Source organism: Delphinus delphis, chromosome 2 (genome assembly GCF_949987515.2).
Source record: "Delphinus delphis chromosome 2, mDelDel1.2, whole genome shotgun sequence".
NCBI lineage: Eukaryota > Metazoa > Chordata > Mammalia > Artiodactyla > Delphinidae > Delphinus > Delphinus delphis.
In genome coordinates this window covers 74928384-74954065 of record NC_082684.1, presented here as the reverse complement: position 1 = coordinate 74954065, position 25682 = coordinate 74928384, and the positions used below count along the sequence as shown (strand labels likewise).

Below are 25682 nucleotides of genomic sequence, written 5' to 3'. Positions count from 1 at the left end.
CATTGAGCATAGTTACAGTAGCTTTTTAAACATAATTTTGTGCTAATTCATCATCTCTGTTATTTCTGGGTCTGTTTATATTGACTTTGCTCCTACTGATTTTTTTACTTCTTTGCATGCCTAGTAATTTTTAATTGGATGTTGAACAATGTGAATATTATACTGTTGAGTGTCTAGATTGTATTGTATTCCTTTAAAGGATGTTCAATTTTGTTTGGAAGTTATGTGTAGATCAGTACCACCTCCACATACTATCATATTGCGGAATTGACCCTCAACATTGGAATTTTGGACACAAGCATTCAATTCCTAGCAGAAGAGAAGAAAAAACTGAGCTCATTGTAGCCATCTGCTATTTTGGTTTTATCCTTCTTCTTCCTCTGCCTGAAACCTGAAGCTCTATGCCAGTTTTTATCAATCTTTCCATTTCCCAATCCTACTAACAACTACACATGAGTGCATACACACACACACACACACACACACACACACACACACACACATTACGTGCATACACAGCCAAGTCACAGCAATTGCTCTTTTTAAACTAGAGTGACCACCTACATCATGGCTTTCTTAATTTATGATCCTTTAATTTGTGATCCTAATGAAAGCCAGCCAGTCACTTTCAAAAACCTAATATGCCTAATGAGAATTAAAATCAGGCGCAAATCTCTTGTTCACAACAGGTTTGCCACCAGGACATAGGTCTCGTGAAAGCCATCACTAAATCTAAGCCAAAATGGGAAAGGAAAATATTCATATCAACACCATTGTTGGGACTTCCCTGGTGGCGCAGTGGTTAAGAATCCACCTGCCAATGCAGGGGACACAGGTTCAAGCCCTGGCCCGGGAAGATGCCACATGCCGCAGAGCAACTAAGCCCAAGAGTTACAACTACTAAGCCTGAGCTCTAGAGCCTGCGTGCCACAACTACTGAGCCCACGTGCCACAACTACTGAAGCCCACATGCCTAGAGCCCGTGCTCTGCAACAAGAGAAGCCACTGCAATGAGAAGCCCGCGCACCAAAACGAAGAGTAGCCCCCACGCACAGCATTGAAGACCCAACGCAGCCAAAAATAAAAATAAATAATAAAATTTAAAAAAACAGAAAAGCTTAATGAGGGGGAAAAAGTACAAAAGATAGGAGGCTTGTTCCCTGCCTCTGGAAATGTACCATCTAAAAGGAAAAATAGGACCAATTCCCATGAAAAGGCAATAAAAACACACAGAAATATCAGAAATAAGTGCAAACTAATATAAGCAGACCTCAGTTAGCTTTAGTGGTAAGGAAATGCTCTTTTCCCAAGCACAAAAACCTATTCACATAACATTAAAATTTATTTCAGTTATCTACTGCCAGACAACAAAGTACTCCAAAATTCAGTGGCTTAAAACCACAATCATTTTACTTGCTTGTATTTTGCAACTTGGGCAGAGCTAAGCAGAGAAAACAGCCTATCTCTGCTCCACATAGAGTCACCCAAAGTAACTACAGTAGAGGCTGAAGAATCCACTTCCATGATGGCCTTCTTCACATGGCTGGAGAGCTGGTGGTGACTGTTGGCTGGGAGCTCAACAGGAGCTGTTAGCCAAGGCCTCAGTGCTCCTCCGTGTGGTTAGGTTGGGCTTTTCACAGCATGGAAGTCTGAGAAGTCAAACTTCCAACACAGTGGCATCTCCCTGAATGCAAAAGTATTGTCTTCTTAAGGCATAGGCCTAAAATGAATTCTAAGGATTAAAGCAAGTCATAGGCCAGCCCAGATTCAAGAGGAGGGAACTATCAGGGGTGCAAAACTGAGAGGAATGATTCATTTGGGGCCACCAAAGTAACAGTCTACCATATGATAGGTTGTTTGGTTTTTGGTTTTTTTGCCAAGTGTTCTGTAGCTGTATATTTGTCATTACTTCTAACTGTATTGATTTTTCAAAGTAATCTTTAAAAAGCTTGTTTACAATGGTGTCCAATATATGTGATTAATAGGTCATACCCCTAATTACCACTAAATCTCTATTATATTTCTTTGCCTTCTGTTTTTACCATTCCTGTCCGGTACATTTATAACCAGCCCAAACTAGCAGTGATTGAAATCGTTTCAAGCTATTGTATCTTTCCCAAACTATACTTTGCTATTTCAAAAGCATTCTGTAGTTTGAGTCTTCATAGGGGTTCAAACATACTCAACTCCCACCTTTCTTACTTCTTTTTTCTTTGGAGGAGGGGAACTTCACCTCATGTATCTCTAGAAATGCTATCAGTTTCAAGAACCCAAGCAATAGAGACCTACCAGTCTAGACAAAATGACCTTCAATTATCTTACACAACAAAATCTGGAGATAGGTGTTTCCAAGCCTGCTGCAGCAGCTCAATGACATCATCAAGTATTCAGGGGTTTTCTATCTTTCCATACAACCATCTTCAGCATGTTAGCTTTTTTTTTTAACTTCTTATTTTATATTGGAGTATAGTTGATTAACAATATTTTTAGTTTCAGGTGTACAGCAAAGTGATTCAGTTATACATATACATTATACATGTATCTATTCTTTTTCAAATTCTTTTCCTATTTAGGCTGTTACATAATACTGAGCAGAATTCCCTGTGCTATACAAGTAGGTCTTTGTTGATTATCCATTTTAAATATAGCAGTGCGTACACGTCAATCTCAAACTCCCTAATGATCCACCTTTCATCTTTAAAGATTTGTCCCCTCAATGTCACAAGATGCTCCTCAACCAACCCCTAAGGAAAGGGAAGGGGAAAGATGGAGCCTCCTCTTGAAGCTTTGTCTTTTTATCTGGAAGGAAAATACTTCCTAGAAGCTGCCTTCCCTCAATTCCTGTCAAACTCCAGACCACTCTCAAATTTCACTGGATCTGCGATTACAGTATTATCTAGCAACAAGAATCGAACATCACTGGCCAGGACAACCCCACACCAAGGACAGCCAAGGTCGTCTAGAGGGTACCTTTTAGTTTAACAAGTCGCAGGAGAATCACGGATTTTAAAGACAAAGAAAACTTCCCAAGTTTATGCAGCCACTAACGAACGCCGGTGGTGGTACGGCTCTGAACTTCAATCTCCCGAAAACACTCTCTGCGCGATCTTGTTAAGGTGGCCCTTTGCAGCTTCTTACCCACTTCAAATATGGTCGTCAAGCTCCAGTCTCCTTTACCTCCTGAGCGTGGCGACAGCTCTGGCTTCATGCCCATTTCCAAAAGGGCCTCCTCCCGCGAGGCTGCGGTTCTGAGTGCGCAGACGCGAACGTAAGTCTTCTTCCTGGTAAGATGGCGCTGGGGTTGATGTGCGGACGCCGGGAGCTTCTGCGCCTGCTACGGCCCCAGCGTCAGGTAAGGATGTCCCGGAGCCGAGCGCCAGGATGCCACCCTATCCCTGTGACCCGAATCAGGAATGACTCGTGCTGTGGGCATGAGAAGACGCTGATCTTCTCACCGGGACCTGCGTCTCGTGACTTCGGGTCTCATGAGGACGCGGGAGGGTTCCGTTCCCGACTCCGCGGGCTCAGCAGCCTAGTATCGTGGTCTGTTCCTGGGACCAAGCGTCACTCCTTCTAAGGAAACCTCAGCCTCAACCTCTGGGCCCCGGGGTGGGTCTGCAGTAGCTAAGATGCAGGACTCACAGCTTGCAAGCCTGCAGGGTCGCAGTCTGAGCGCGGGGAGTAGAATGTGCTCACCTGTGGTAGTTGGCTGCCTGTCTGGGCGAGGGGGGGAGGTGCGGGGGGAGACGGTGAGCATAATGAGCGACTTCACCCGGTAAAAGGATTCCATCTTCCTTTTACCCACTCAGTTCCACAGCGTCGCAGGGCCCTGCCAATGGCCCCGGAAAGCGCTGACAGCTGGGCTCCGGTTCCCAGCCGGCCGCTGCTGCGGGCACCCGCACTATGTCCTCCTCGCGGCCCCAGGCCCCCGGGGCCTCAGTACCTCTGCCATCTCTTTTGCAGAAGCCCAGGTAAGAGACGTTTCGTCCCTGCAGTGTTAGGAGTGGTGCTTCTTTTTGATTTGTTTTTATTTTGCTTTGACTAGGGGGAGGGGAATGTGGAGCAGAGTTTTTGTCCGCACTCCACCCAACTCGCGAAATGACAGCATCTCTGCTTGGGATAGATTTTCAAATCAGCGGGGAAATTATTGAGAGCACAGGAGGAAAGATTTACGTTATATACTAGGCGTTGTTTGCCAGAATGGTGGCAAGCCACTGATGGTGGTATGAGATGTGATTCTGTGTGTGTATTAGAAAAATTATAATTTGCATATCAACTGTGGACAAAGAATGTCACCTGCTATATCAGTAAACAAAGGATGTTGCGGCCTTCAGCCACTGCAGCCACCCCAGCCACCCCCAACCGTGCACCCTGAGGGAATTCAGGATGGAGAAACAAAACTGGCCCTAGACAGTTAAGGTACATATCAAAGGAATGATTTCAATAAGCCCAAAGTCTTGCGTCTTTCCATACTTAGAAAAGCACTAGGGCTTCCCTGGTGGCGCAGTGGTTGAGAGTCCGCCTGCCGATGCAGGGGACATGGGTTCGTGCCCTGGTCCGGGAAGATCCCACATGCCACGGAGCGGCTGGGCCCAGTGAGCCGTGGCCGCTGAGCCTGCGCGTCCAGAGCCTGTACTCCGCAACGGGAGAGGCCACAGCGGTGAGAGGCCCGCGTACCGCAAAAAAAAAAAACCAAAAACAACAGGTGGTCAAACACCAAAAAATTACTGCTAATTAAACAAAAACCAGATGTCTCAAGTTAATGAATTTAGTCCTTTTTTTTTTTTTTTTTTTTTGCGGTACGCGGGCTTGAGGAACTTGAGGAACTTGAGCCTTGGTACTAGCAGAGGCCTCTTGTACCCATCTGCCTCCTCAGAGAGTCCAGACAAATTTTGGTGAGTCTCTCCTGGTTCTTGGATCTCCCATTTATTGTTTGATGATCCTGAGTTTTATTTGGCAGTGGCTAACAGGCACCTGGCTGCACAGTTGAAAGATACTGGGAGTTACTCAGTTGAGACACTCTGAGTGGTCTGGACTGGGTGACTAGCTGAGAAGCTGGCCTAACCTTTTTTCAGAAAGCTAGCCTCCAATTAACACCCTGCCAGGTTTCTGTGCTTATATTTACAAGTAGGTACTTAATTGGGAATTAAAGGAGACCTTGCCCTGAAAATGGCCAATATGGACTCTTTTTATTTTATATGCAGTTAAGCTAGAGAAAGCCAGCTTGATAAAACATCTTTTTGGTATTCTGACCTTACAAAGAAACAAAAGCCCTTCTAGGGAACTTGCATTTTTCTGTCTTTGAAATGTAAACGTTTTACCTGATCTTCTTGCATGTGTGTGTGTGTGTGTGTGTGTGTGTGTATGTGTATGTGTGTGTTGTGTGTGTGAAGTTGGTCTCTGCCATCCGGAAAGTACATATATGGTGTACGTTTGGCAGCAAGTTGAGTAGACTGAGATTCTGAGCAGTCTTGTCTGACTGCGCCAGCTCTCAGGGACTTCAGTCATCTTAACCTTCGGTGCGTCAGCCTATATAACAAAGACCTCTAATTTCTTAGACTATTTTTTAGGAGTAAACTTTCTAGATCTGTGAAGGCTACATCCTTTGCACTCTCTTGTGGGGATGCTTCTTGCATCTTATCGGTTTGAGTTGTAATTAAAATACCACCTATTAATAGCCATTGGATCCTTTAAATTGGAAAAACTTCTAAATTTTTAGAGAGCTGTCATTGTAAACAGCTGTTTTATTGGTACCTATAAAAAATAAATTAGAAGGTGGATACACACACAATAGTTAACCTTAAAACTCCCTTTAATTTAAAAAAAAGGGTTTGGGAAACCTTATTTGTGGTCTCTGCTTCCCTTCAGAGGGTCTTACAGATGCAAAACATTGAAGATAATGTTAATGAGGCTGATTAACAGGCAGGTTAAAAAAAATGAAGGGAAAATCTAGAGTCTTCTTCCCAACAAGGTGGAAATTTTAAAGGAACTCATCCCAAATGGATAAAGAAATCTTTAGATGGCTATTAAGAAATGAGATAAATAAAACGGATGTTAATAGGGTTAAAACAAAAGGTTTTGATACAACACTACCTGAGGTTGGATGGACCAATGTTATTGGTCCCCAACATTAAAGGGCCCCAAACGAATCCACTCTTATTTACTTACTCCAGTGTAATGTGTGTGTGTGGGTGTGTGTGTATATATACTTTTTCCCCCCTTCTAAAGGCTATAAGAAACTTACACTGCGATACCTGACCAGCAATTGCTTGGGGCCACAGGCCAATTGATCAAGTTAAAAGATTGACAAAAGAGCCTGAGTCCCTTGGCTCAACCTCTTACTGGGCACCCCAGAGCCTTTTATACAAAAATAGATTAAATGATTGGGATAAAAAGGAAGTTTCTGGACTCCTTTTAAGACCAGGGCTTGTTGATGGGATCCTAATGGAAACTAAAGTTAAAGATATAGAAGTTGATAGACTTGAGATAAAAATATTTAAATGGACTTTATGTAAGAGGGTTACATCTCTTTTGCCTAATTATATTGTAGGGTAGATATTATGTCTCACTGGGAAATGCTTCCCCAGCCTGGGATTATAAGACAGGGCATATAAATCTGCCCCTCAGACAATATTAATTAAGCATACTAAAGGAAACCAGTAGGGTTACCAGAGTCCGAACAAAACAAAGTAAAAACTGAGAGCTAATATTCCAGGGTTAATGAAAATAGTAATAGAGATTTGCTCTGGATCTAACTGGTGCACTCAGAAAGGGGGCCTTTGTTGAATGCCTTGTCCAAACTTTTGAAGACATGATAAATTGAACCCTAAGAACTCTTGGTTTTCAGTTTAGTCGGAAATCTCAGTGGTATTAAAAAAACAAAGAAAATATAGTTGGGCAAATCAATCTTTTAGTATCATTTAGGCAACTAACCAGTTCTTTGGGGAATTAAAAGCAACTGTCTGTCTTGAAAATCTCTACAAATCAGAAATGTAAATTCAGCCCACAAAGACCTGAGCCTGAGCCTAAGCCTAATTAGCTCAATCAGGTAAAACCTGAAACCAAAGAGGAAGGGCCTTTTAAAATTCAAACCAGTGGAAAGGTTCCCTCACCCAAAATCCAGTTCATACGCTCCTTAGGGTTTATCAAGGAGAAATACAAATCTTTTTTTTTTTAAACATCTTTATTGGAGTATAATTGCTTTACAGTGGTGTGTTAGTTTGTGCTTTATAGCAAAGTGAATCAGTTATACATATACATATGTTCCCATATCTCTTCCCTCTTGCATCTCCCTCCCTCCCACCCCCCCATCCCACCCCTCTAGGTGGTCACAAAGCACGGAGCTGATTTCCCTGTGCTATGCGGCTGCTTCCCACTAGCTAGCTATTTTACGTTTGGTAGTGTGTATATGTCCATGCCACTCTCTCACTTTGTCCCAGCTTACCCTTCCCCCTCCCCATATCCTAAAGTCCATTCTCTAGTAGGTCTGTGTCTTTATTCCCATCTTGCCCCTAGGTTCTTCATGACCTTTTTTTTTTTCCCTTAGATTCCATATATATGTGTTAGCATACGGTATTTGTTTTTTCTCTTTCTGACTGACTTCACTCTGTATGACAGCCTCTGGGTCCATCCACCTCACTACAAATAACTCGATTTCGTTTCTTTTTATGGCTGAGTAATATCCCATTGTATATATGTGCCACATCTTCTTTATCCACTCATCTGTTGATGGACACTTAGGTTGCTTCCATGTCCTGGCTATTGTAAGTAGAGCTGCAGTGAATATTGTGGTACATGACTCTTTTTGAATTATGGTTTTCTCAGGGTATATGCCCAGCAGTGGGACTGTTGGGTCGTATGGTAGTTGTATTTTTAGTTTTTTAAGGAACCTCCATACTGTTCTCTATAGTGGCTGTATCAATTTACATTCCCACCAACAGTGCAGGAGGGTTCCCTTTTCTCCACACCCTCTCCAGCATTTATTGTTTGTAGATTTTTTGATGATAGCCACTCTGACAGGTGTGAGATGATATCTCATCGTAGTTTTGATTTGCATTTCTCTAATGATTAATGATGTTGAGCATTCTTTCATGTGTTTGTTGGCAGTCTGTATATCTTCTTTGGAGAAATGTCTATTTAGATCTTCTGCCCATTTTTGGATTGGCTTGTTTGTTTGATATTGAGCTGCTTGTAAATTTTGGAGATTAATCCTTTGTCAGTTGCTTCATTTGCAAATATTTTCTCCCATTCTGAGGGTTGTCTTTTGGTCTTGTTTATGGTTTCCTTTGCTGTGCAAAAGCTTTTAAGTTTCATTAGGTCCCATTTGTTTATTTTTGTTTTTATTTCCATTTCTCTAGGAGGTGGGTCAAAAAAGGTCTTGCTGTGATTTATGTCATAGAGAAATACAAATCTTAAGTCTTTTCCACAAATAGCAAAGCCTTAGTCTTCTGAGCAAATGAATTTAATTTATTCCAACTGTTATTTATAAACTAGTAAGTTTATATTGTAATACCTGATTCATAGCTAAGTTTTTTAAGTGACACTGTGAGATCTCTAGTTTTGTCTGTTTACATGTGTGTAAACAGACATTATACATATAAGATGTCACTACCTCTGGGTATACACTCTAAATTTATAAAAGACCTCTATTTAATTGACTTAAAAGTAAGCGCTTACAAATTAAATATTTCTAAATATAAAGGAAACTGGCCGGAATGAATTTCAGGTTCGTGTGATCTAGGAAATATTCAATATTAAATTAATACCTGTTGTTAAAGCTAGTTTAAGCTTGCTGGTTTAATCAATATAGACATGTCTTTTATTGTACCTAGGTTTACTGGAGGTCAATAAGTTCATGTTATTTCTGTTGCAGAGTTAGTTGTCAGCAAGAAAAAAAACTAACTTGGTGATATTTTCATAAGTTATAAAACCCACAAGCCACGGGGTGCAGCAACAAAAAAAAAAAGGTAAATGAGGTACGAGTTGTCAACTGAAAAGAAATACACAACCTAAGAGTTGAGAATTGTGTTTTATTTGGGGCATTACTGAGGGCTTAACTAGGATACAGCCTCTCAGCTCTGAGGGACTGTTCCAGAGAGGTAAGGGAGGAGCCAGGGTATATAGGAGTTTTGCAAAAAAAGCCAAAACAAAACAAGTAGTCGGAATCGAAAGATTACTCTTAATTAACGAAAAACCAGATGTCTCAAGTTAATGAGTTTAGTACTTTTCTATGTAACAAAAGATGCAAGAGTCTGGGCTTTTGCGGGGGCGGGGTGGGGAGTGCTTATTGAAATCATTCCTTTGATGTGCACCTTAACTATCTAGAGCCAGTATTCTGTTTTTCTCCATCCTGAATCCCCTCAGGTTGCACCCTTGCAGGTGGCTGCGGTGGCTGATGGCCCCAACATCCTTTGTTTACTGATATGACAGGCAACATTCTTTGTCCTCAGTGCCTCCTCTTGGTCATAAATTAGATCAATGTTTTTGAGAGGCATTCCATAACCAATTTTGTCCCACATTGCTAGCAAGACATATTCCTAGATCAGGGGAAGATTCTGTTTATAGGCCAATGTGTTGATTTTTGGATTAGACCCTGTTCATAATCTAAAATTCTCTGGATCACCTGTCTTACTCATCTGTTAGGATCCAGGAAATGTTTTCCCTTATCTAGGTTGCACTATTACAGTTATTCTATGTAGAGTTACATATATGGTCAACTGTCACAAGACTTTTAGCCATGGTTACACATTGTTAATACAAGAGACAATCTTATAAAATAGGCAGGAGGACTTCCCTGGTGGTCCAGTGGTTAAGACTCCGTGCTTCCAGTGCAGGGGACACGGGTTTGATCATTGGTCGGGGAACTAAGATCCTGCATGCCACACGACTCGGCCAAAAATAAAAATAAAATAGACAGGATATGTACTATAGTAACGTTAATCAGATCATAGTACAGCAAAGAGAAACACAAGGCATAAACAATTTGGAAACAAAGAGAACAAATTAAAATAATGATTAGTATAAATAGTTGTAATCTGGTCACAATAAACAATCAAGTCAGGACTTCCCTGGTGGCCCAGTGGTTAAGAATCCACCTGTCAATGCAGGGGACATGGGTTTGAGCCCTGGTCCAGGAAGATCCCACATGCCGCGGAGCAACTAAGCCCATGTACCACAACTACTGGGCCTGCGCACTAGAACCCGTGAGCCACAACTGCTGAGCCCACGTGCCACAACTACTGAAGCCCGCGCACCTAGAGCCTCCTCAATGAGAAGCCCGCGCACCACAACAAAGAGTAGCCCCCACTCGCCGCAACTAGAGAAAGCCCATGCACAGCAACGAAGACCCAATGCAGCCAAAAATAAATAAATTCATTAAAAAAAAAAAAAATCAAGTCCACAGGAGAGAGCCAGCTGGAGAAGCCAAATTCTGGATGAATCAGGTAGAAAGATACAGGTAGAAAGATAAATGTTTCATCTTTGTTTACAAATGTATACTTTATCAACTTGCTTTAGATCATAGCCTAAGAAGAAAGGTTTCCTGGAAAACAAAGATTAAAAGCCAGTATATTTCAGAAAATTATAAATGATATTTATCAGTTCATTCAGTCCCATGTTTTTAATTAATTGCTGTTGATCTGGATGAAGTCATCACGTTTTTCATTAATTTTGTAATTTCTTACCCAAGTCAGTGGTATGATCTAAAAGTTACCAGAAACTTACATTTGTCAAAAAGTTATTTTTTTTTATTTATTTATTTTGGCCACGCCGCATATCATATAGGATCTTAGTTCCCTGACCAGAGATCGAAGCTGCGCCCCCTGCAGTGGAAGCACGGAGTCTTAACCACTGGACCACCAGGGAAGTCCCAGAAAGTTCTTTTTATGAATCTTCTTGAAGATCTTCATTTTATAAAAGCTCCAGAGTAAAACAGTGGTTGTCTATAAACCACAAAAGACTTAAAATGGCATGGTTAAAGATCTGGTTACAATAGATAGCTAGTAGGAAGCAGCCGCATAGCACAAGGAGATCAGCTAGGTGCTTTGTGACTACCTAGAGGGGTGGGATAGGGAGGGTGGGAGGGAGGGAGATATGGGGATATATGTATACGTATAACTGATTCACTTTGTTATACAGCAGAAACTGACACACCATTGTAAAGCAATTATACTCCAATAAAGATGTTAAAAAGAAAAATATCTGTTTACAATGTAATTGACAAGAAACTTGGATATTTCTGTGATGTACAGCATTTTAAGATAATAACTAGAATTATGACTGATAACATTATGCCAGGAATTTTAGGAATTCCATATAAATTTTGGAATAGCTATATTAATGACATTTACCCATACAATATAACCTAAGGTTTGTCTCCAATCAGTTGACAGTATTTCTCAAGTAATTTAAACTTACCAAATAAGCCAACGTTTAAATTTGTCTCTGAGATGCCTCAGGGTTTCTTTGAAGCATCCCAGAGTTTAGCTGGAGGTTAAAATAACTTTAGTTAGAATTGTTACTTGTAAGCTTGTCAAAAATATCAAAAAGGTTTCAAAACACATGGTCGCATAGTATCATAGGTCACTGTGAAACAATACTTTCACTTAACCAAAGTGACAAAAGATTTCAAAAACAAGTACAGATCATTTAAAGAGTATGAACCAGATTTTGAGTGAAGGAGCCTTTCTAGCAGTTTGAGTTTTAAAAGGCCTTTTTCTCTTTTTTCCTTGGTTTCAGATTTTACCTGATTGAGCTAATTAGGCTCAGCCTCAAGTCATTGTGAGCTGTATTTATATTTTTGATTTGTAGGATTTGTAAGACAAAGACACTTGCTTTTAATTCTCCAAAGAACTGGTTTGCTGCTTAAATGATATTAAAAGCTTGATTTGCCCAACTGTATTTTCTTTTATTTGCTTTTTTATATCACTGAGAAGATTTCCAACTAAACTGAAATTCATGAGTTCTATGTTCTAGAATTTTAGGGTTTAACTTAACCATGCCTTTAAAAGCTTGCATAAGACATTCAACAAAAGTCCTCTTTCTGAGTTCACAAGTTAAATCCAGAGCAAAATCTCTATTATTATTTTTATTAGCCCTTGAATATTGCTCCCAGTTTTTATTTTATATTGTGCAGGCCCAGGTAACCCTGTTGGTTTCCTTTAGTGTGTTTAATTATATTTCCTGAGGGGCAGATTTATATGCCCTGTGTTATATCGGGCAAGGAAGCATTCCCCAGTAAAACATGTCTTTCCCATAATATAATTAGGCAAAAGACATGTAATGATCTTATATAAAGCTCATTTAATACCAAAGTTTATAAACTTTTGTCTCCATTCTTTTAACTTTTATACCTTTAACTTTAGTTTCTGTTAGGACCCCCATCTATTAGGACCCCATAGTATTTTTGTATAAAAGGCACTGGGGGACTTCCCTCGTTGTCCAGTGGTTGAGAATCCGCCTTCCAGTGCAGGGGACTTGGGTTCGATCCTTGTTCGGGGAACTAAGATCCTACATGCCATGGGGCAACTAAGCCCGTGTGCCACAACTAGAGAGCCCGCGAGCCACAGCTACTGAGCCAACGCGTCACAGCTAGAGAGAAGCCCGCGCACCGTAACGCAGATCCTGCGTGTTGCAACCAAGACCTGATGCAGCCAAATAAATAAATATTTTAAAAAATAAAAGGCACTGGGGTTCCCAGTGAGGAGCTGAGCCAAGGGACTCAGACCCTTTGTAAATCTTTTTTTTTTTCAATATTTATTTATGTTGCCACACGCGAGATCTTCGTTGCAGCATGTGGGATCTAGTTCCCTGACCAGGGATGGAACCCGGGCCCCCTGCACTGGGAGCGTGGAGTCTTAGCCACTGGACCACCAGGGAAATCCCTGTCAATCTTTTAATTTGACTAATTGGCCTATATGTTGCCCCAAGTAATTGTTGGTCAGATATCTTAATGAAATTTTCTTCCAGCCTTTTAAACATACATTTTTATCTTTAATTGGGATAAATAGAGCAGACTTGTTTGGGGCCCCTTAATGTTGAAGATCAATGGGAATCCCTAAAGGGAGCTAAAGCCCATCCAACTTTAGGTAGTATTGTACCAAAACCTTTTGTTTTAGTCCCATTAACGTCCATTTTATTTATTCCATTTCTTAAAAACCATCTAGAGACTTCTTATCTTTCGGGACAAGTCCCTTTAAAATTTCCACCTTGTTGGGAAAAAGTCTCTAGACCTTCCCTTCGGTTTTTTCTTATTTCCCTGTTAATGAACCTAATTAACATTATTGATTTTTATTTTTTTTTTAGCATCTGTAACACCCATTGAGGGGAAGCAGAGACCAGGAATAAGGCTTCCGAAGCCAGTTTTTTGTTTGGTTTAAACTAAAGGAGTTCTTAGGTTAACCATTATATATATTTTTCCACCTTCTAATTTGGTTTTTCCATGGGTCCCGATAAAACAGCTGTTTATAATGAGACTCTCTAAAGATTTACCGATTTAGAGCTTTTCCAATTTAAAAGACCTGTCATCTGGCCATTAATGAGATGTATCTTAATTGTGATTCAGACCAATAGGACGAAAGAAGCATCCCCACAAGAGAGTGCGAAGGATGCCACCTAACCAAGATACAGAAGGTTTACTCCCAAAAATAGCCCAAGAAAGTAAAGGCCTTTGTTGTACAGGCTGACACAGCAAAAGTTAAAATGGCAAAAAGCCCCTGAGAGTTCGCACAGTCCGGAAAAAGACTGCTCAGAATCTCAGTCTGTTCAGTTGGCTGCAGAATATATGTACCTTCTGGATGGCAGAGACCAAGTTCTCACAAAACACAACACACATGTGCGCAGTCACACACTTAAGAAGATCAAGTAGAACATTTACATCTCAGACACTGGGAGAGACTTGCAAGTTCCCCCAAAAGGGCTTTTATTTCTTTAAGGTCAGAATTCTGAAAAGATGGTTTATCAAGCTGCTTTCTCTAACTTAACTGCGTATGCAGTAAAAGAGCCCCAGGGCTTCCCTGGTGGTCCTTAATCGCTTCTACGACAGGGGGTGTGGGTTTGATTCCTGGTCCGGGAAGTTCGCATGCCATGAGATGCAGCAAAAAAAAAAAAGCCCCGTGTGGGCTATTTTCAGGGCAAGATTTCCTTTAATTCCCAATTAAGTGAGTACTTGTAAGTATAAGTTTTGTACATACATAGACTTGGCGAGAGTGTTTAATTGGAGGCAAAGATGTTAGGCCAGCCTCTCACCTGATCACCCAGTCCAGACTCCTTATTGTCTCAACTGAGTAACTCCCAGTCTTTCCACCTGGTTTCCCCAGTAGCTTTCAACTGGGCAGTTAGACACTGCCAGATAAAACTCAGGATCATCAACCAATAATCAGGAGATCCAAGAATCACCCAAATTCATCTGGACTCTCCAAGGAGGCAGACAGGCCCAAGAGGCCTCTGCTGGTACCAGGCCCTGGATCCTCTTAGAGTTTGGGCAAAGGAGAGAGTTCTGCTCTGGTTCCCTTCGTGGTCACCAAAATTGTTGACTGAAAAACAAATGCACAACCTAAAAGTTGAGAATTATGTTTTATTCAGTGGTCTTGCTGAGGACTTAAGCCAGAGGACATCCTCTGAGATAGCTCCGAGGGACTACTCCGAAGAGGAAAGGGAGGAGCCAGGATATGTAGGAATTTTGCAAAAACAACCAGGTAGTCAGAACATCAAAAGATTAGTGTTAAAAGCCAGACATCTCAAGTGAATGAGTTTAGTACTTTTCTATGTGTGGAATGATTTAAGAGTCTAGGCCTGTTGAAATCATTCCTTTGATGTGCACCTTAACTGTATAGCACCCATGTTGTTTTTCTCCATCCTGAATCCCCTCAGGGTATACAGTTGAGGGTGGCTGATGGCTTGATGGCTGCAGCATCCTTTATTTACTGATACCGCAGGCAATATTCTTCATCCAGGTGATCCAGAGAATTTTAGATTATCAGCAGGGCCTGATCCAAAAATTAGCGAATTGAGTAGCCTATCAGCAGAGTCTTCACCTGATCTACGAATCAGCCTTCCTAGTGCCATGGGACAGAATCGGTCATGAAGTGCCTCCCAATTGTTGGTCCAGTTTATGGCCTAGAAGGAGGTGCTGAGGACAAAGAATGTCACCTGTCTTATCACTAAACAAAGGATGTTGGGACCATCAGCCACTGCAGTCACCCCCAACAGTGCACCCTGAGGGAAGTCAGGATGGAGAAACAGAATACTGGCCCTAGATAGTTAAGGTACAAATCAAAGGAATGATTTGAGTAAACCCAAATTCTGGTGTCTTTCCATACATAGAAAAGCACTAAATTCATTAACCTGAGACATCTGGTTTTTATTTAATTAGCAGTAATTTTTTGGTGTTACCTCTTCGGAACAGTCCCTCACAGCTGAGAGGCTTTGTCCTGTACTTAAGTCCTCAGTAATGCCCCAAATAACACACAGTTCTCAACTTTTAGCTCGTGCTTTTTTTTTCAGTTGACACAATTTATAATTGTATATCTTTGATTATAACTTGTATGTCCCTGATTTCATGGACATTAATATTTCTCAGGATGAGACCAAGTAGATACTTTTGATCTTAAAAACTGAGTTGTTTAAAGAAAAATTATAATAGTTTCAGTGTATGCAGAATTGTGCCAGTGATACTCAAATGACTGAAGTTTGGAAAATGCACAAGAAATAACTTCCCAACATGAAGGAGAATCATGAAGTCTTATTTTGAGTAACTTATCTTCCTGCCTAGAGGGGAAAATAAAATATCCTTTCTTAAAAAATATGAGTGGGAATATTTATTTAGAATAAGAAATCTTTACAAAGTAATGGTTTTTAAAAGCTGACAGATACCACAAGCATTACAAAATCCAGGAAAATAATGTAATTTTTAATTGACTTCCTGGCATAAAATGTTCTTTTTAAGCTTTGAATTCTATGACAATGTAGGCTACCCTGGGAGAACGAGAAACAGGGAGTCAAGAGAGTACCCCAGTATTGGTTATAATAAGAGGGACCTCGATTTCTATGTGTGTGTCCCTCCCTCCCCGAATATAACGCCTGGATTTTTTTTTTTTTTTTCCTCCTTTTTCCCCACAGGTTCAGGCCCCTCCGGTCATTCCTGCAACTCCCCCACCTACAGCAGTACCTGAGGTGGCTTCTGGAGACACTGCAGATATCATCCTGGCTGCTGCAGAACAGAGCTTCACTGAGCTTGGGCTGGGGTCATACACCCCAGTGGGACTGATCCAGAACTTACTGGAATTTATGCATGTTAACCTAGGCCTACCTTGGTGGGGGGCCATTGCTGCATGTAAGGGGGATATATCTTGTACAACAGTACGGGAAATGGGGGCGTAGGGTTAGAACTTTATTTATTTATTTTTGGCTGTGTTGGGTCTTCATTGCTGCATGCGGGCTTTCTCTAGTTGCGGCGAGCGGGGGCTACTCTTCGTTGAGGTGCGCGGTCTTCTCACTGAGGTGGCTTCTCTTGTTGCGGAGCACGGGCTCTAGGCACGCAGGCTTCAGTAGTTGTGGCATGCAGGCTCAGTAGTTGTGGCTCAAGGGCTCTGGAGTGCAGGCTCAGTAGTTGTGGCGCACAGGCTTAGTTGCTCCGCAGCATGTGGGTTCTTCCCAGACCAGGGCTCAAACCCGTGTCCCCTGCATTGGCATACAGATTCTTAACCACTGTGCCACCAGAGAAGCCCTGTCCCTTGGCTTCTGCGACAATCTTTGTAGATTTTCTTCCTGTCTTTCTGACCACACCCTCCCATCTCTATTGCTCAGTACTCTACCTGCCCCTTTAGTGCTGGGATTCCAGGTTCCATCCTTAGCTCCCTTCTCTGTCCACTTCACACCATTCATCATAATGTTGATAAAGCCTAAACCTGTATCTCCCCCTGGTCTCTTCTCAGCCCAGGCCCACTTGCTTACCCACAGATACCATCAACTAAATAAATATTTGTTGAAATGATCAAGAAATGTGAAGTGTAAGAAAAGAAATAGGAGGGAGCTAAAGCAGTAGGCCACCAGATTACCTCCTACTGCAGGCATCTCTAGAACAGTGGCTTTCAGACTTCATTCCTGCGAGCCCCAGAGTTCTGTAAAAGTGCTTCTGAGCAAAGCAAAGGCCAGAGCTTGAAAAATCCTGTAGTCAGACTACCTCCTCACCCAGGGCAGCTTGATTTTATCTGTTATGTATGTTGGGGTTACACTTAGAGTTGGGGAAAAAAGGAGTCCACTGATCATAGAAAAGTTTGGAAACCACTGATCTACAAAAGTGGCTTCTGTCACCTTTTTGTTCAAGGAAACAAGATTCCTGGTCATTTGCCTAGAGAAGTTAATGCCAGACTTTTGACGTCAAAGCAGAAGACTGAGCCTCGAAGGAACTGTCATACCCGTACCCGTTGTTTTGGGGCCCTTTGGGCACGAGTCACAGGGTGGAAAAGTCTGGGCTAGGAGACCCTTTCAGTGAGGACCTAAAAACCTTCAGCCTTCTAGCTGCAGAATGGCTTGAATTTCACTCCAGTCTTCGTTCGTGTTTTCCAGGTACAGTCCTTGCCCGCTGCCTGGTGTTTCCTCTCATCGTGAAGGGCCAGCGAGAGGCAGCTAACATCCACAACCACTTGCCAGAGATTCAGAAGTTTTCCGCTCGAATCAGAGAGGCCAAGTTGACAGGAAACCATACTGAATGTGAGTCAGTTGCAGAATGAGCATGGGTGAGGACCACATTGGCACTTTCCCTGACATTCAGCTCAGGTTGGGGGAACAGCCTAAATCAGGAGTTGCTACAGTTGGGCGAGTTCTAAGATTTACCTGCTTCTTAGGCCTAATGCTTCCAATGACTGGCCAGGGTCAGTTAGAATTCTCATGGGCCAGGTGATGAGGATGGTCACCTCCTCCAACCTAGCTGTTAGCCCAGCTGTTAGCTTCCACTCCCTTCACAGTTTACAGGGCCTCCTCGGAGATGACGTTCTACCAGAAAAAGCATGATATTAAACTCTTCAGACCTCTCATTCTACCTCTGACTCAGGTGAGCAAAAAACATTTCCCTTCTTTAACTTCATCAGAACCAATCAGATTACTCCTCTGTGTTTCCCATGCCCTAGACCCCCCAAAAAAGCATGTGGTGGTGATACTATGCTACATGGGTTTCAGTAATGGAGTAATTAAAATGTCCCTTTTACTAAAGGGTCCTGACACTGTTTATCCTGTGTCATAGGCCCCGATCTTCATCTCCTTCTTCATTGCCTTGAGAGAAATGGCTAACCTTCCTGTGCCCAGCCTGCAGACAGGTGGCCTCTGGTGGTTCCAGGATCTCACACTATCTGACCCCACTTACATGTTACCTCTGGTGGTCACTGCTACAATGTGGGGTGTCCTTGAGGTAAGCCCAGGTTCGCCGAGTGCCAGGCCTGCAGAATGGGGAGTGAGGGGAAGGTAGTTATAGAACGGTCATTCTTCACTCCCTGGAGAAATAGAGTTGATGGGTAAGAAATCTGAACCCCATTCAACTAAAATTGCCATGCATTTACTATTCTTCCCCTGCTTTTTTTTTTTTTTTTTTTTTTGCAGCTAGGTGCTGAAACTGGCGTGCAAAGTTCTGACCTTCAGTGGATGAGAAATTTTATCAGATTGATGCCCCTGGCAGTCTTGCCCATAACTATCCATTTCCCCGCGGTAAGTAATGTCTTAGGGGCTGGCTCCAAGTCTCCCGGCAGGCTGCCCAGGGACGCAGCTTCTGAGTACCTTCTCTTCCTTCTCATCCAGGCAGTGTTCATGTACTGGCTGTCCTCCAACGTATTTTCCCTGGGCCAGGTGGCCTGCCTCCGTATTCCAGCTGTACGCACTGTACTTAAAATCCCCCAGCGTGTTGTGCATGACTCAGACAAATTACCTCCCCAGGAAGGCTTCATAAAGAGCTTCAAAACAGGTAAGGGCCTGTCCTCCGTGCATAGGAACTGGGGAGAGTAGCCTAGAAGTGGGTACACGACCAAACTGCCTTAATCCTTTTTACACAGGCTGGAAGAATGCCGAAATGGCACATCAGCTACAGGAGCGTGAACGACGCATGCGGAATCACTTGGAGCTAGCAGCCAGGGGTAAATAACACTTGCAGGCTAAACTCTGTCATTTGTTTCTTCCTTTCCTTTGTTCATCGAGATTGGTTTTCTCCTTCCCCCAGGTCCCTTACGACAGACCTTTACCCACAACCCTCTGCTACAGCATGGAAAGAATGGACCTCCCAACACCCCCAATAGCAGCAGCAACAAACCAAAGTCAAAGCATCCCTGGAGTGACACACTTGGCTGAATTCTCTTCCCTGCTCATACTGGCAGGAACTCTCTCTCTTGAGAGACTCAGCCTTAGAACAAGAACTGATGCTGGGTCCTTGCCCCAGACCTAGAAACTGTGGGACATGTTGATGTTCATTTTAAAAGTGGATTCCACTACAGACTCTTCCACCTAAGTGTAAAAGAACACTGGGGAGCCAAGTGATCTTCCCATCCGCTGAGTTAGTAAACTTCCGTATTACGTGCTGCTCCCTGACACTTATTAAACAGGGAAACGGACTGAGTGCTTCAGAGAAAAGAATAGGTTGGGTGATGATTGTTCTTGTTGGCCCATGCTCTTAGGAGGCATCTCAGTGTTGTAGCCTGGCATTAAGGGCTTAGATGTGTTGTCCCGTCCATACTTGCTTTGTGGTCAGAGGTATGCATGGTAAGCGGAGACTGTATCTGGAGGAACCACATTCATTTACCCCAAGATTACCTATAAAATATTCTTCAAGAAGTAGATATGCTTAAGTTTTTAGTGATAATTAAGAGGAAGTTGATACAGCTTTTATCGAACAACCTAGCATTTTGCTACAGCAGCTTAGGTGTTCTCTTGTGTAGAGACTGGTTGCATCGGCCTTCAGCAACTGGCTCAAGAGAGAAAGAAATACTCAGATTCTTTCAAGCATAAGATTGTTTTTAGTCTTCCTGCCAGGCTAATGGGAGCTGTCCTTGAGACACTATATAAAAATGAAGCCAGGGGCTTCCCTGGTGGCACAGTGGTTGAGAATCTGCCTGCTAATGCAGGGGACACGGGTTCGAGCCCTGGTCTGGGAGGATCCCACATGCCGCGGAGCAACTAGGCCTGTGAGCCACAACTACTGAGCCTGCGCGTCTGGAGCCTATGGTCCACAACAAGAGAGGCCGCGATAGTGAGAGGCCCGCGCACCGCGATGAAGAGTGGCCACCGCTCGCCGCAACTAGAGAAGGCCCTCGCACAGAAACGAAGACCCAACACAGCCAAAAATTAATTAATTAATTTAAAAAAAAAGCCATTCAGAGCTCAGGAACATACCCTTTTATTGTCTAGCACCTTTGACAGTTTGACGTCTCTCTAAAGGAGACGGGAAGTTTGGAGCATTATTGGGTCTTTCAGTGGGAAAGAGGAGTGGGCAGGCACACTGGAGGTGAGTGGATGTCTTAACACGTGGAAATGTGCCACTGGAACATCCAGGCCCACACCTGGCATGCTCCCCATCACAGTCTGCTTTATTGTCCCTTTAAAAGAAATACGGAACAATATGTAGCAAAACAAATAAATTACTCTCCATCTCTCAGAAAGCAAGTTCAGAGGTTGTTGAAGCTGCCTAAGAGGCTTCTGGACAGACGCCTCCAAAGAAGTGAGCTTTTCAGCTTCCTTGGCTCCAGCCAGTAGGAGATGAGGGAGGCCCCTGCTGCCCACATCTCAGGATTTCTCGTGGTGTTTAGTTAGACTTGGGATCTTGTTGCTTGGGCGTCTCTTCTCCATCTTCCAAATCCATCTCTGCAGCAACTGACATACATAGGACCTGGACATACCACGTGGCAGATGCTACAAAGAGAAGTTTGAGTCAAAACAGAAGAGGTCAACTGGGCTGAGTTCAGGTGGCACTGAGTGGGGCTGGGCCCGAGGGGACAATTACAGTTAAGCCTCAACAACAGGTAGGAGCTATGGCGAAGGTGATTTGGGAGACTAGATTTGCAGAAAAAGCCAAAAAAAAAACCAGGCCGTACAATAGCTGAGCCGACTTGAGGACCCAAGGCTTACCCACAATCCTGCGGAGGCAAAGAGGTCGTTTGTGCTCTGGCACTCTGATGATGAAGAAGTAAAAGGGCAAGCCTGAGAGGGCAATGCCGATGCCGATGAGGGAGTTGATGGTATCACTGTAGAGTGGGACAGCCACCAGGAAGATGGTGCAGAAGCAGAAGACAATGGGGAAGAAAATGCTGAGCTAAGGGCACAGAAGAAACAAGTGGAGGTTAGACAGCTCAGGGTGGACAGCCAAGAAAACCCCACCTGTGAACAGCAGAGCACTGAGTGTTCTTGTCATCCCCTTCCTCTCAACTCGGAACCACCGTCGAGTTCCGGGCAAAGGTTTCTGAATAAATGTAAGAATCCCCTGGAGTGGGTGCAGCAGAGGTGGGATGGAGAGGTCCTACCTTGAGAGGACGAGGCCTATTAGGCTCCTTCCAGCGCAGATAAAGCTGACCCACGATAGAGAGCCCCACGAAGAACCAGTAGCTGAAGCTGTAGTAGTTAATGAGCTGGAAGATGTCCTCCACACACAAGTAGATCAGCGCCATGAGACCCTGCAGGCACAAGCCCACATCAGCTCCTCTCAAGGCCTGTCACGCAAGGCACTTGCCAGTCCCCTTTATCTCCCACAAATCCACCCCCTTGTCAAGTCCTCAGTCTCCCCAACTGTCCTTTTCTGTTCTCACCCCGTTTACCACCTTAGTTTCAACGCCTCACTCCTTTCCTATTAAGTCAGTAGCCTTTTTCAGCCCATTCTTCAAACTCTTGCCAGTTTAATCCTCTGTACAGCACAGCTCAAAACAGTTCCTCAAATAGCTTTTGCCCCAGAGCCTCTCCAGAATGGCTCCAACATACAATTCCAGCTTTTACCTTCTGCTACCCAACTCCACACTGCTTAACCTCCGGACTTTCTGATGCTGTTTTCTTTCAACCTAAAGCCCATCCATCGCTACCATTTGCAACCCTAACCTTAAAAATCCACTTCAAATTCACTTTCTCCAGGAAGTTTTTCCTTGTTCACCCTCTACCCCCACAGTCACCATTTCTTCCCTTGAACACTACATCACTGTCTGCCGCGGCAGTCGTTACAGTGTATTCCATGAACTTTATGCCTCATCCCGGGCCAGAGGAGGTCACCATTCCTTAGAGAATATGGATTCTTTCAAGAACCACTGCAGCAGGGACTTCCCTGGTGGTCCAGTGGGTAAGACTCCACGCTACCAACGCAGGGGGCCCGGGTTCAATCCCTGGTCTCAGAACTAGATCCCACGTGCATGCCACAACCAAGAGTCTGCATGCTGCGACAAAGACCCAGCACAACCTAAATAAATAAATAAACCACTGCAGCAGTTACAGCACAGTGCCTTGCCCACAGTGGATGGTCCATCAACAATTTTTCTATTAGAACCTTCTTTAGAGCTTCTGGGGAGCTAAGAACAGTTGTATCTACTGCTACTAAAGTTCCCCCACAATCTGGCTTTCAGCCCCAGTCTTGAGACCACTTACATTGAAGAGCAGAGCCGGCACTGGTGTGAACCGCTCAACATGAATCATGCAGATGGTGTCAGGGAGATGGCCTTCTCTTGAGCCCACAAAGAAAAGCCTATTTTGGGTAAGATAGGAGAGGCTGAGAAACTTGGGGATGTGGGTGTGGCCTGGTTCTTGTGCCACAAGGCTCTCCCTCTCTGGCATCCCCTCCTTCAAAAAGGTTTGAATAATTTGGAACGGAGTTCAATACTGAGATTTGTAAGAACTGGAGGCTGCTGATGCGAACAAGGCCAAAGCGTTGTGACTGTCACTTGGGGATCGCGGTGACTAAAGTCTGGGTCCTGTTAAGTCCTGCCCTGCCCTGCCACAGCTCTTCACTTTACCCCTCAGTAAAAGGTGACACTCGTACCTAGACGCAGCCACAATGGAGGCATTGAGGCCACCAAAGCAGGATAACGCAACTGCCACTGGAATGGTCCAGTTGAACATTCCAAAAATCTGGTCTGCAAATGTCTAAGGGAAAGGAATGGAAAAGAGTCATTAGCAGGACCTAACGGGGATGGAAGGCAAGGACAAGCATGCCCCCTGGTGCCCCCTGGTAGCAACCCAACCCTTTCTTCCACAGCAGGGCTAACGACCTCGCAAGCCCAGTACTCTAGGCATACTCTTTTCAAGGACTACCCGCTTTCTGGGACTTTGAAGAGCAGCACGATACCCAAAGCCCACAAACACACCCTCACCCTTCTGCTAGTGAAAATCCTTTACCACAGCAACAGCATCGCTGGCCAGGATCTCTCTCATGTCGAGCACGGTGTAATAGGCCACATTGGTTAAGATGTAGATGATGGTGACAATGGGCATGGAAATGCCAATGGAGAGGGGCAGATTCCTACAGCCAAACAGAAAAGTGGATATATTAGCCCCACAGTCTCCTCCCCACTGTCCTTTCATTCTCAGACTCCGCCCCACTAATCCGGGGATGGGGCCTCCCGTGGCAATTCCCCAGGGCTTTTGCCTTTGAAGTTGCCTAGGATAGGATAGGATAGTGGCTTAAGCTCTGAACTCAAGAACTAAAGAGCATCAGGGAAAGGAACATCACATTCGGAGAAAGGCCTACACAAAAAAAGGAAAAAGGATTAACAGATGACTGTGTCACAGCATGATAATAGCACAGGAAAGTTGTTTGTTTTACTCTAGAGGTCTCTTAGTATCAGGATTCCTCCTCTAAGGCTGTCAACACTGAAAAATTTGTATTAAGGTTAAATATGAAAGAAGAAATTATAGAGGGGAACTGCAGTCTAGCCTCGCCAGAGAATAATACAGGTCCTCAGTAGAAACAACAATGTGTATCTGAGCGAGCAATCTGGGAAACATGTGCACCCTGCCCCCTTACTCAGTTTGAGAGCTTTGAGTGCCGTCCTAACCGGAGGCCAAGAGAAAAACAGACTTCTCAAGGTCCCTCTGGCCCAATAAAGCCATGATCTTTATAAACGTTCTTCACAGTGAGAGGGGGGCAAATACTCAAGTCATTCAGTTTCTGTCCTGTAGGTGGAAGCACCGCCCAGGCCTCGATCTGCTATTATCTGCTCCCAGGGTTGCAGCACTAGATGTGTATCAGGAATACTCTGTTTCTCAAAGCCAAAAGGTGATTATTATTATTTTGACTTAGAAATTTATAGAAACCTCACTCCCTGGCAAATCTTAGGTCCTAGAATCATTGAATTTCAGAGCCAGGAAAAGCTCTAGAGATCATATAATTCAACCCCCTCAATTACAGACAAGGAGCAGGCAGATATGGCAGGGGATTCCCTCAAGGTCATCCAACAAATCAGTGGAAAGACAGGTCCAGGCCCTTTGACTCCCTGCCCAGAGTTCTTTTTACTCTGCTTGACTACAGGGCAATTCAGAGTAAAAATGGTGTCCTGAAACAAACAATACCACAATTCAAAGTCAGTATGAATTTGAGAAACAAGGAAGGGATCAGAAGAGACAGGAAGGGGCTTCCCTGGTGGTGCAGTGGTTGAGAGTCTGCCTGCCGATGCGGGGGATGCGGGTTCGTGCCCCGGTCCGGGAAGATCCCACATGCCACGGAGCGGCTGGGCCCGTGAGCCATGGCCGCTGAGCCTGCGCGTCCGGAGCCTGTGCTCCGCAAATGGGAGAGGCCACAACAGTGAGAGGCCCGTGTACCGCAAAAAAAAAAAAAAAAAAAAATTAAATAAAGTATACACAAGCACATGGTACAACTTGCTTTGATTAATGCAGAAATGCATGAACAAATGAGAAAAGGCCTGTGAAGAAAAAAATTTTTTTAACACATGAGAAAGTTCACCTCTTAGCTCTGCTGCTGTGATCATGGACAAGTTACTTCTCTGGGCCTCCGGCCTGCAGTCTATTAAAATGGCACTGATAAAATCAACTAGTTGTGGTATGCTGTCTGGCACACAGTAGGAGCTCAATAAATGATGGCTATCATTGCCATGGAAAGTTGATGGTGAGGTACCTACCTCTCAGGATTCTTGATCTCTTCGGTGACATAATTGAGGGTATCCCAGCCCGAGTAGGAGAACAGAGCCGAGTACAGTGCCAGAGCAATGTTGCCCGCTGAAAATGATGAACCCTCAAAGGAATTTTCAAAGTGAGTCGAGGCTCCTGGAACCCAGAGAATATGGAAAGGCATAAGGATTAGTGGCCTACACCCCAACTACAAGGTGATCCGGTAAAGGAGAGGAAGAATGTGACGATAACAGAATGTGTGTGGCTTACACCACCTTGGCAGCAAGGGTACCAGTGAAAGAATGGGGAGCAGAAGAGAGACAGCTACAGTGATGGGCCAGAGTGCAGGGAGCAGCACAGGGGTCTTGACAGGAAGGACCCCGGTGGCTCTCTAGAGTAAGGATCCACGACAGAGCAGAGGGCTGGAGAACAGGGGTGATGCAGTTCTGTCTGCCCCCTTCCTAACCCAGACAGCTGATACGGAGTGGAGGAAGGGCAGGGCTCAGTATGCCCAGTCAACAGAGTAGTTGCAAGGTAGGTGTTCACACCTGGAAACTGGTAGAGGAGTGGGTACAAGAGGTTCATTTCTGCCCTTGTCTGCTCCCAAGGGAGAA

The 25682-nt window shown here is 43.8% G+C and overlaps 2 protein-coding genes and 1 long non-coding RNA gene across 3 annotated transcripts in view; 1 reads left to right on the top strand and 2 right to left on the bottom strand.

The window, feature by feature from the left end:
* Positions 1–3105, bottom strand: part of LOC132420435 (uncharacterized) — a 93908-nt gene extending 90803 nt beyond the window's left edge. The window contains exon 1 of the long non-coding RNA XR_009518369.1: positions 2971–3105. This is a non-coding gene — a long non-coding RNA (uncharacterized lncRNA). The remainder of the gene's footprint in view (positions 1–2970) is intronic.
* Positions 3106–3242: 137 nt separating this feature from the next.
* On the top strand, positions 3243–19812 carry OXA1L (OXA1L mitochondrial inner membrane protein). Its single transcript, XM_060004865.1, has 10 exons — positions 3243–3352; positions 3810–3971; positions 16117–16330; positions 17566–17709; positions 17964–18049; positions 18239–18403; positions 18592–18696; positions 18787–18949; positions 19038–19118; positions 19202–19812. The coding sequence occupies exons 1-10, from the start codon at positions 3290–3292 to the stop codon at positions 19327–19329; spliced, it is 1311 nt and encodes a 436-aa protein (XP_059860848.1). The 5' UTR covers positions 3243–3289; the 3' UTR covers positions 19330–19812.
* Positions 19813–20355: 543 nt separating this feature from the next.
* Positions 20356–25682, bottom strand: part of SLC7A7 (solute carrier family 7 member 7) — a 29720-nt gene continuing 24393 nt past the window's right edge. Inside the window, exons 4-10 of the mRNA XM_060004864.1 lie at positions 25080–25224; positions 23341–23464; positions 22985–23088; positions 22594–22690; positions 21492–21641; positions 21100–21283; positions 20356–20883 (exon numbers count right to left, since the gene is read on the bottom strand). Of these exons, the coding sequence (XP_059860847.1) occupies positions 20777–20883; positions 21100–21283; positions 21492–21641; positions 22594–22690; positions 22985–23088; positions 23341–23464; positions 25080–25224 (911 nt within the window). The 3' untranslated portion in view covers positions 20356–20776. The remainder of the gene's footprint in view (positions 20884–21099; positions 21284–21491; positions 21642–22593; positions 22691–22984; positions 23089–23340; positions 23465–25079; positions 25225–25682) is intronic.